The 11547-nt window shown below is 45.4% G+C and overlaps 1 protein-coding gene across 1 annotated transcript; it reads left to right on the top strand.

Annotated features, from left to right (window-relative positions):
- Nucleotides 1-689: 689 nt before the first annotated feature.
- LOC149068644 (uncharacterized) lies at nt 690-3924 on the top strand. The gene is made up of 2 exons (XM_089250709.1): nt 690-793; nt 2646-3924. The coding sequence occupies exon 2, from the start codon at nt 2692-2694 to the stop codon at nt 3730-3732; it is 1041 nt and encodes a 346-aa protein (XP_089106835.1). The 5' UTR covers nt 690-793; nt 2646-2691; the 3' UTR covers nt 3733-3924.
- Nucleotides 3925-11547: the final 7623 nt, after the last annotated feature.

Below are 11547 nucleotides of genomic sequence, written 5' to 3'. Positions count from 1 at the left end.
CTTTAGTCCATCCTTGAAAAATTTCAACAAGTAATGGCAATTTGCCGACAATTGGCAAACTTTTTTATTTGGTGGGGAAAAAAAATTAGTCATGCCCCGCGTTTTTCTTATAAAATATGGTCAGTCAGATACAAGATACTGATCTTCGAGACCGGAAGTGAACACGATCAGGCATCACGACCTCATATTCAAGTCGGGTTCTCTTTATTTTTATAAGTAGGGTGACCATACGTCCCGTATTTCCCGGGACAGTCCCGATATTTTCTGTTTTTTTGGCTGTCCCGACTTTTTGGCAAAAGTGTCCCGGTTTTCCCCGTATTTTACACGAAGCCTATTTGAATTTTTATTCTTTATTGAAGTCAAAGATCGACATTATTTTTCAACTCATAAATTATTTTACGATAATTACACCTATATATGAGAATATTAATCTCCCACATTAGTCTTGAACGTTTGTTTTTCGTGGAATACATTTTAATCCACTGCAATTTGCAGCGATGCATCATTTCCCGCCATTGTGATTTTATCCGCAATTTCAACAATATTTGGAAACTTTGTTTGGTTTTAGCATTGTTTTTGGCGATAATTGGCAATGTCCCGTATTTTCTCGAGAAAATATGGTCAGCTTAATGATAAGACTTTATCTTCCTTTAATGATAACAGACGTGCGGCTATCCGTTACACAGGCTCCACCGTTATAAATCTAAACAAGTGCTCGGCTGCGTGGTGATCAGTTTCAAGCGTCGTTCGATCGTTTATTTTGAAGAGAATCGATTTATTTCTTAAATCAAAGGTAAGTTTTAAAATCGGATCCCCCCCCCCCGTCATGTTTCGTATTTTAATCTGTTTGTCATCGTATGGAAATTTTATTAATGTACCATGTCATACCGATTTCTAGGTATGGAGAAACCAGAAATGTAGTTTAGTTTTCGTCGTGGTAGGGCTCGGTTCACACACCAGGTATTAAGAAAATCTCAAAGGGCGTTGTGTATTGCCCTGGTGATGGTAAATTCTGTGCTGTCTCAAAGGAATGGCGGGAATGATACAGGGTTTTGGAAGACTGGGATTATGTCCCCCCAGCCTTCAACTTGCCCTTTGCTGCGCCCCCCCCCGCATATTGAAGCAGGGGGGTCTGAGTGACGACCTCCCTGAGGTCATGTCTTTCGCTTTCCCCCTTCGTAGGGTGCTTGTAAATACTTGGCCGTTTGAGGGGGGGGGGGGGAGAGCGGGCTATGTTTCAGTGTTGAGGTAGCGTGATTTCGTTATGATGCCGGCATTTCCTATATTTAGGACCCCCCCCCCCCCCCCCGTGTCTAAATAGGTGTGTGAAGGATCAAGTGATTGGGCGAGTGACCGTACGAGTAGCATTTCTGTGTATGTGTGAGTGAGTAATCGTACGAGTGACTATGGTTGGGTGAATGATCGAGTGACTTGACTGTGTGTAAGGGCGTGACTGTTTTCGTGTTCAAGTTAGTCACCAAAGGAGTGATTGAATGAGTTAAGTGACCGTATGAATGACCACAACTCACTTGTTCACTCATACGGTCACTCGCCCCCTTTAATTCGTCACTCGTTTCTTCAATTTTTTCATTCGTACGGCAATGGATTATTTACCACTCAACCACCTACTACTTGGTCACTCACCCACCCACTTGGTCAGTGGTACGGTCGCTCAGCTCTCCAAGTGGTCACTCGCTTGTCCGTTCATACGATCACCCAGGTCTTCAATCAGTCACGCATAATCACGGTCAGGACAGGCGAAATTTCCGTTAACCATTAAATTTCTGGTCGTTATAACGGGGTAACAGACTTATGGGCAGCCTCCCTTGCCTCAATAAACATGAAATATAGATGGGGGGCCCCCAAAAACTCATATTTACCCAGGACACGGTCATATGGTAAACAAACTCTGAGCCAGGTTGCCGTGCTCCCTCCGGGGTCCTCGAGGTGACGAATGCACGGGTGCCCCGTTCCCCAGACGTAATCGCTTACCACACTGAAGGTCACTGAATTTACCCCGACGTCCCCACGAATAGTGTTACATGAAAGTTCGGTTTGTCAGTGAATAAAGTTTTGTGTTGAAATTAGAGGGGGGGGAGCCCCCGGGTTGATGTCCCACCTGCGAATCCGGAAATCGGCCCGGATCCCACAGGTTTCTTTATGTGTGAATAATGATACGTTTGTGCACACTGTGGCACTGGCCTATATTCGGAGATCCAGTTCACCTGACCGCTTGTCAGGGCCTTACCCGGGGAGGGGGTTGACCCGGGGCGAAATTCGATGGCCGGATGTTGAAACTCGTATCAATCGCTGCCGTTGGTGATTCAATAATGTGTAAACGCTTTTTATGTTTCGGCGGGTGTGTATGTCTTTTTCAACCTTTTGTTCGCGAGCAACGCGGTGCTCACTAAAGTGTCCGAGAGCACCCGAGATCCTTCTTTTGGTATACTTCCTTTATAACCGTTGTCAGCAAGGATCAGTATTACGTTGATTTTTACTTTTAAGCTTGAGTTATCGTAAAAAGTGCTCTTTTTCCATATGACGAGCACAGACGGTGCTCGTGACGGGGAATAAAAGTTTAATCTCTGCTGAGTTGCATTAATGAGAGATGTGTTCATGTAATTCTTTTTTTCATCTTTTTACAGGAAGAATAAAATCTGTGTTAGGGGTGCTCACTGATCACTCGAAAAAATGGATCACTCGGAGGTGCCGGACCGGTCCAAGTCCGACTTCTACTGCCGCATCTGCGAGTCGCACATGAACAGCTACGAGATCTGGAAGCTGCACGTGGCCGGCTCGCGCCACCAGAAGAACCTGAAGAAGATGCCCGGCGAGGCCCCCTCCAAGGCGACCACCAAGAAGCTCAGGGGCGTCCCCCCGATCATCCAGAACGACCTGGACGACTACCAGGGCACCCTGGTCGGCCTGTCGTACGTCTGCGAGCGCCAGGCGTCCGTCCGGGGCGGCGAGAACCTCTACCACTGCCACCTGTGCCACGGCTCCTTCACCAGGATGGACCTGATCGAGCACCTGGAGAGCGTCAAGCACAAGGTGCTCTTCTTCAAGCAGGCCGACCCGGTCGTCTTCAAGGAGATCGAGAACGCCAAGAACGTGCATTCGGAGGCTGCCATGGCCGACAGCTACGCCAGCTCGTGGGAGAGGCAGAACGGCCGCGAGATGATGGAGGTCGAGGTGCTCAAGTCGACCAACTGGGGCCCGCCGGCCAGGCCCTACTACCACGCCCCGCCCAAGTCGTGGCTGAGCTCGATCAGGAAGATCGACCACAGGGACGGCGGCGGGTCCTCCTCGAGGTCCGTGGCCTCCGATCACTCGGGTCCTCCTCTTCCCGCGCCGCCGTCCAAGAGGTCGTCGGAAGGCGCGTCGTCGTCTTCCAAGAGGCGCGACAACAGGCTCCTCGCCCCCGAGGAGGTCCAGGAGAGGTACTCCAGGCTGCCCACGCACCTGAAGGTGAAACTCCTGATCAAGATGATGGACGACGTGCCCCTGGAGACGAGCGAGGACCGCGCCAGCGCCATGAAGTTGCTCGCCGCTGTGTCCAAGCTGCACCTGTTGCCGACCTACCGCAGCCTGCCAGCAGAGCTGAAGAGGCAGGTCCGGCTGGACCTGGGGCCCGGGTCGCCGTCCATCAGCAACGTCATGACCGACGTCCTCCGCGGCAAGAAGTCGTACTACTTCATGGACAAACCCTTCGGTGATGATGACCTCTGTTAAGTCGCCTCTTCCCAGTAACAAGTTCAACATGAACTATGTTTTTTGCATGTTATTTCTGTTTACATGTTGAAGTGCCAAACATGAGGATTTTTGTTTCGGAACAAGCTGCGCATGTGCAGTTATCATTTGTTTTCTTATTGGTGGTTAGTGTTCAATATGTTAATAAATGTGTAAGCTGTCATGTTTTTCCCCATATGTATGGTCATTATTGTGTAGTGAGGATTATTCTTGTCCAACATGTTAATTGAAGTGTCGCTCACTGACTTGCTCATGAGCACCCGTAATTACTCAATGCTTGATTTGCAATCCGTACTCGATATTGATTTTCATTATTGTGAATAGAGTTGAAGCTCATGTTGGAATTGTCATACGGGTGCTCATTTTTTTTGTGCTGGTTATGGACAGTGTCATACAAAGCGCACCCCGATGGTGCAACATGGGATACGCCCGCCCCCCGCTTGATGCTTATCTTCAACACGGTGCTCGATGTTCGTGTACGATTCTGTGCTCGAGAGCACTTGATCAGCGTTCGAATTAAATTCCTTGTACAAATTGCCGTTTTAGGATCGAAGTGCTGATTTCATGCATTTGCGTGTCGAACTTGCCCCGAAAAGGGGGGGGGTGCTCTTATTTTGAGGATGGTACAGGCATACACTGTGGAGGAGGTCATCTCACCTATAGCCGTTGGATATAATACAAAAAAGGGTGGAGATGCCGCATGCGTGTGCCTGCTATATCCAAGGGCTATAGGTGACATTACCTCCTTCAGTGGCGTCACGAGCGCCGCTATGCGGTCGCATGGCCATAGTGCTGGACTTGGACTGACTCTGTGCGGATCCAGGTTCGAACCCCGCTGACGGCACAGCGGTGGTGGGCTGAAGTTGGTTTTCCAGCATCGTGGCACGAATGTGAGCCGGTCTCCCGTTTGATAAAGAGTCTCTCCGCAGGCCTACAACACGATACTGACAAAACATGAAAAAAAAATTCAAGCATTTCCATCTTTACTTCAGAATGTGGAAGCCAGATGGCGGCATGAACACGAAACAAGCGCAACTCGACAACATAAATACGTTAGGACTCAGAATACATGTTCTGATTCGTTAGAAACTCCGTAGAGGAATGTGCACGAGGTTCATGTTCGGTTAAGTAGTAGCAGTAGTGACGTCACGCGGAGGCCATAGATAAAATTTCTTGTAGTTAAAATCCATATCATACAGTTAATCTTTTGGCGGAGGCCTTCTGCTATAGATGGCGTTGGCTCGGTCCGGTGCTAAGCGGTAACCATGGTGCTCTGACGCCAATGAACGAGAGGTGCTCATTTGCCTCCTCGACCTCCCGTTCACTGTGCAATGTCGGTGATTCGCCTCCCTTGTTCGACGAGCCTGTATCCGCTTCAGCAGCCATTTCCCCACCCAATGCAAAAACGACTAATTGATTGCTTTCTAATCCAAGTCTCGAACACCCTCTCTACAAAGACCCTACTTGGGGGGGGGGGGGGGGTCCACGAACCCCTGGTCAAGAACTATAGCTCTGTTCGGAAACCCATCCCTCTCTATTGCTGTTTTCAATATAACTTTATCGCCATCATCGAAGACATACCGGGGGCAGTGGCGTATTAAAGTCGGTCGAGGCCCCGGGAGCAAAAGAAAATATTGGGCACCTTTAATTAGAAAAAAAGTGTGGAGTTTTGGTTTTTTTTCGGGGCCCCGGAGACGCGCCCGTTAAATACGCCTCTGAACGGGGGGTAGTCGAAAAGACTCATACGTTTTGAAAATTGGTGGAAATTTAGCCAATTAACGCTAAATCGGGATCCGTACTTGATATCATCAATTATCGTGAAGAGAAAAATGCCAAAATGCAAATAGAGTTGTCAATTACAGCCGAAAAGATCGTCAAGGACAAGTAAAGTTGTCGGGCGTTTAACCATGTTCGCTTCGAAATAGCATAAACAGCTAACATAACAGCATAAACATGATTTTGAAAGCTCCCCCCCCCCCCCCCATCACTATAAAATTCGATGATTTTATGACGATGTTTTCGTTCCCTCCTGAAAGTTGCCGCCCCTGGAGAGTTTTCCGAACGAAGCAGTTGTCCTATGCCACGCTGTAGTCAACATGTTTAGCCAGTTGGGAACGGGGTCATGGGGCCCCTCGAGGGACGCGTTCATGAACTATAGGATCTCTCGGTGGCGAGACTTTTTAACGGGGAGATATCGGACCGCATTTGCACCTCGGAGTTGGGAACTACAGAAAACCAACTTCAGTCGACCACCAGTGGTTTTCGAACCTGGGACATCGCGATGTGAGTCCGTCACTACGACCACTCGACCACCACCACAGCGGCTTTTTTTTTTCATGGCTCCGTTTCCAGATCGAACAGGTTCCCTGCATAGAAATGTCCGTGCAATTATTTGATGAAAACTCGCCAATATACATCCGACCACAGATCTGTATTCATTTATTTACGATGTACGCACACATACAGCAACTTGCGCAAACACCATCCATGAAGATTAATTTTTGGTGACGTCCCTTATAAGAGGAAAAAAAAAACGGGACACACAGAAGGACGTAAACGACAGCAACGAGCTTTTTTCCCGTGGCCATAAAAATATCTACGAGCCTGAGCAAATCCTTTCGGCCGCATTCCAGAAGGGACTTGTAAACAAAGAATAGCGCCCACCAACCACACCGCCCTCGAAGAACCCCCCTTTCCTCCTTCAGCCCGAAACGATTTCTTCTGTAACTGCCTTCTTATTGGTCAAGGCGAAGGTATCTTTTCGCCATCCATCCTACAACGTAAATGGCCGTTTCACGCCACCCCATCCTCAACGTGTGCGCGTCTGTCCCAAGATGACACCAAATCGTTCTAGCTTTAGACTCGGAGGTTTCCACCAAGGCGCTGCTTCTTCTCCTGTCCATGTAGAGGGGCGGGAGAAGAGGGAGTGGGCGGCGGGCCCCACTATAACAGCGGCGCCTAAAACTTCTCCAGAAATTTAATCAAGGTTTAAGAAAACGATTTCGGTGTTTCAGGGTTTTCTTCTCTGTTTGGAGGAGGGGGGAAATGAAACTTTTCCGAACGTGCTGTTGTCTCTGTGTTGTACGAGGTGGGGGCCCCTTTACTAAAATACGGGACGTCTAAATCTTGGTCGATGTTCTTCGAGAACGGACGGAACTCGGGATGAACTGGTGGGGATACGATATTGGATATTTGGCACAGGTTTTGCCGTCCGATTTCCCTTTTTTTTTGGGGTGGGGGGGAGGCTTTCGAGCCCCCGGTGGATATTTTTTAAATATCACTATTTTTATGGGTAATTAAATCATTTGTATGTTTCGTCGAAAATTTACGTAAATTCCTAGCTGTTGATTGTCTCGAAGCCCAAGTTTTCCAGACTCCCTCCATGATCACTAGAGACCGGATAATATATCCAGAGGCGTATGTGCATATGCATCTGCATATTTAATGGTGTTTAAGTGCACATTTTGGCATTTTAAGTGCTTATTTTTGAATTTTTAAGTGCATGATTTCTAGTGCATATTCTGGGGTGTTTAATGCATATTTTGGTATTTTAAGCGCGCATTTTGGAATTTTATTATTTTTGCATTTTTAAGTGCATATTTGCATATTTTTAGAGCATATTTTTCAACTTTTTTAGTGCATATAATCCGAGCTCTACTGATCACTTACCCGGAATCATTATAAATAGTTCAAGGAGAGGGACTCCAAACATCTTACGAGTCCCCCTGAATCCCTCCTAACTTTTCAACAAGGTGTCCCGAAAATTCCTAAATAGTTCAAAAAAGTCAGAAAAATTGAAGGAATTGGTATGTTTGACTGCCAGTTTGCGAAAACGTTATTCTCACGAAGAGGGATTTTTTTTTATACAGAATGAAAAAAACAGTTCAAATTTTTGTGATGAATATACACGGATCCCGATATAATGATAACAAATTTTGCGATCGTACCCTGATATAATGATACAATACATGTATGAATTATCATGTATAGTATAATCACATAGTACGATTTATCACGCTTACTAACGACGCTACGCTTGGATACTGCGCATAATCGCCGGTAAAAGTGATAGATTTAGGGAAATTTTTTAGCAAAATGCTTGGTAAGTATGCATAATAACCGACACGGCGCTGCAGCTGACCATTTTGTTGGCCCACGAGCAGAAAGAAATTGGCCATCCCTGATATCTATAAAATAACATGTCCTGACTGACTTAATGATTCACCATCGCCAAGCCGAAACCACTGAAGTTATGCATATGAAATTCGCGGAGTCAGTAGTTTTATTTCATAAAGTAAACGCCGCTGAAATCTGGGACCCCTAACACCTCCAGTAATACAGACAAACTCGAATCAATCCAAAATAAATCCACCCGATTCACTATCACTACCACTATCACTAATTTTCTGTCCAATGTCTTTGTCATTTTAATCGCATCCTCTTGTATAGGCCCCAGGGCCAACAATATTGTATAAATAAGTAAAGACCAACTAAGAGAAAAAGTGTTTTCCGAAATTCTCTCGACCCTAAAGTAATAAAGCGGTTCAAAGGTTATACAGGGAAATCACGCCGAGCCGAAACCGCTGGAGCTATCTGTATTTACTAACTCTGGTCAGTAGTTTTATTTCATGACGTAAGGACTCGCCAAGATGGGTTTTTTTTTTTAGAAATTCAGCCCCTGAAGTGGTCATGAGGGGCTCAAAGGTTATATATAGGACAATAACTGCTGAGCTGAAATCGCCGAATCTATGTATACGAAATTTGGTCAGTAGTTTTATTTTGTAATGTGAAAACTCACTAACGAGGGATTTTTCAAAATTTCATACTGTAACGGGGACGAGGAGGGTGGGTTAAAACTTTGTGTAATCCAATCACTGCTGAGCCCAAACTGCTGTAACCTATAAATATGAAATTCGGTCGGTATTATATAGGGCGTTTCAAAAAGAATCACCCGATTTGAAATGCGTATATTATGAAAAATATTGAGCAAAGACACTTAAGATTAATTTTATATTACATGGCTAATCATAAAGTTTTTTAAAAAAAACCAAATTAAAGGTGCTCAATATGTCCACCTTGGGATGCACGGCATATGTCTATACGGATGTCAAATTCGTTCCAAAATTTTGCTGCAAAATGAAGTCATCCGATCGGTTTCTAACATTGGGAAAAGCCAATTTTCAAGCATATCGAGATTGATTGTGATTCCCGTAACAGTGGTATCTAAGAAAAAAATAGGGGGCCATACACCTTTCTCCGAGAAATTTCACAAAAAACATCAACTTTGGGCGAGGCTCTTTCATGCTGTACAATTTCATGTGTCTGCTCCATACCACATATTCTAACATTGTGGGGGTTGACACTTAGATGATAAGTAGCCTCGTCACTAAACACTAAGCGTGTTAAAAAATTGTCATCTTGTGACACATTCTGTTGTGCAGTCGCCATCTTGTCTCTCAGCTCTCACAGGTATCAAAGAAGTGCGTAGTCGTCACAGCACAATTAGGCAAATTCGAGATCTGTTGCTGGAGCATGTCGTCGACATTGGGATACAATGGGTTAAAGCTCATGTTGGTCAACAAGGTGACGAGGCAGCAGACAGGCTTGCCAAGGAAGCAATACAACCGCCAACATGGACTTCACTGCCATGGCCACACACACACAGTCATGGAAAACGCCCAATGAAGAACAATATGATTGGTGTATGGAACACCCTAAAAGGTAAGGACGCTCACTACTTCTAGGAAAGAGTCGAGCCGAGAAAATGGATTTGGCCTAGATGGTGGACGATAATTTTAACAGAGCATGGTCTTCTACCAGCATACCTTTATCGCTTTAAACGCTCGTCAAATGATAAATTGCGCTTCTGCATTATGTGACGTAATGCTCTAGGACAAAGCAGTATCACTTCAGCAACGTTTCCGAGCAATCGCTTGCCATTTGGTAGAAAAGAATTCTTCACAACCCAATGAACTCTAACAGAATTTCGAGTCTTCTGACATTTCTAGAAGCAAATTTATTACTACATAGCTACTACAGAGGTCGGAACAAAGAAATAGATCCGTCATATTTTCCTCCTCGAACAAGATCGACGACACATAATATGCCTCCCAAGGTCGTACTTCTCCACCAGTAACTCGATCACGGTCGAAAAATAACTGAGCCCTGTCATTTAAGACTTCATCGATTTTTGGAAATTGGGCAAGAGTAGGAGACAGGAGCAAAATAAGATATTTGTGGACGAAAGGAAGAGCACATCAAGAATTCAGCCCTCAGACGTCAAAAATGGAATAGATCAATCGTTAGCATTACTGATGAAGATTCAAGATCCTAATCATATATATTGTCAATTGCGATTTTATTTTTATTTTTTAGACGTAATAGATCCCGGTGTGACGACGGGCGCGCGCAGGACGCTTAAGACGGAAGATTATCAAGTCATCTATTCTTCGATTTCTATTGACGATTAAGATTTTATTGGTGACAAAAGTTGGCTGGATTTTCCAGGCGTGCCCGACCCTCGGGAACGCTCTGATGTCTGTATCGGATGGGGAGCGGGGCGCGTCTGGTAATAAAAGTAATAAAAGTAAAAGTCGCTGTCTTGAGACAAACACTCATTTGGCGGCCAATGAAAGAGCGTTAGCGCTGCCTGTCGGCAACTGCGTGAAACTCGAGATCTCCCTCTTTCTACCTATACATTACCCGATCAAAACGGATTAAAAGCTGAATAGTTTTTTTTTTTTTTTTAAATCGGGTGATTCTTTTTGAAACACCCTGTATCTTATAATATAGAGACTCTCGACGAAGACGGGATTTCTGGAATTGCAACACCCAAGGGTGGTCATTAGGGGATTCAGATGTTATTGGAAAGAAGCATCGCCAAGCAATGACGATTACCAAAGATTATTACCAAGCCAATTCAGATTACCAAATCCACGCGAGCGAAGACGCGGGTAACAGTTAGTATACCATATAAGTATAAAGATAGAAGAATCTCGTTCAAGTTTAATAAAACCATATCATCTGGTACTATAGCGTATGAAATTTAAGCCGGTTTGTAGCGTGAAAATACCCGGCATCATACCATATATTGTTCATTTTGATGATGCTCGCTGATCGTCGACATCACTGATTCCCAACGTGGGCGTTAACGCCCCCTTGGGGGGGGGGGGGTGATGGAATATTCCAGGGTGGCGATAGGAGCTACGGGTATAACATACGAGCCTATGGGTTAGATTGCGATGGGAGAAAAAAATTTCTGAAGAAGGGGGCGATGGGGGGGGGGGACAAAAAAAGTTGGGAAACTATGGTCTACATCAGTGATTCCCAACGTGAGTGTTAACGCCCCCCTGGGGGCGATGGAATGTTCCGTAGTGGAGGTAGAAGCTACGGGTTTATAACATAGGATTCTATAGGTTAGATTGCGTTGGGGGGTGATGTTGATTTTTCTTGGAAATTTACAGTGTAAAAATAAAAACATGCAAGATAGTACAGTTTTGATCTGGGGACTCCCCCTTTGCTATGCATGCTAACCCATGACCCGCCGGCGAGATGCGGCACTCGGAACTCATCTGATGTGGTCCGCGACATCAAACCTAGTTTTGTAAAAATAAATTAAGCGGCACACATTACAACAGATCACTTTAGTGCTCCACGGCACATTTATATATCGCCTAAGTGACCTGGGGCACATTTATATATCGCCTCAGTGCCCTGGGGCTCATTTATGATCACTCAAGTGACCTGAAGCACTGTTCCAAAGCGGCGCAATTCTTACCTCAATTGAGTTGCCCGCGG

This window comes from Pholcus phalangioides, unplaced genomic scaffold, assembly GCF_987345545.1.
Source record: "Pholcus phalangioides strain wild (caught in Gottingen) unplaced genomic scaffold, Ppha-v1.0 ptg000024l_1, whole genome shotgun sequence".
In the NCBI taxonomy this organism is placed as follows: domain Eukaryota; kingdom Metazoa; phylum Arthropoda; class Arachnida; order Araneae; family Pholcidae; genus Pholcus; species Pholcus phalangioides.
The sequence above is the reverse complement of the archived record's forward strand: the minus strand, read 5'-3'. Positions and strand labels throughout refer to the sequence as shown.

Excerpts from the sequence above, each read along its gene's own strand:
- LOC149068644 (XM_089250709.1), top strand. The coding sequence starts at position 2,692 with ATGGATCACTCGGAGGTGCCGGACCGGTCCAAGTCCGACTTCTACTGC.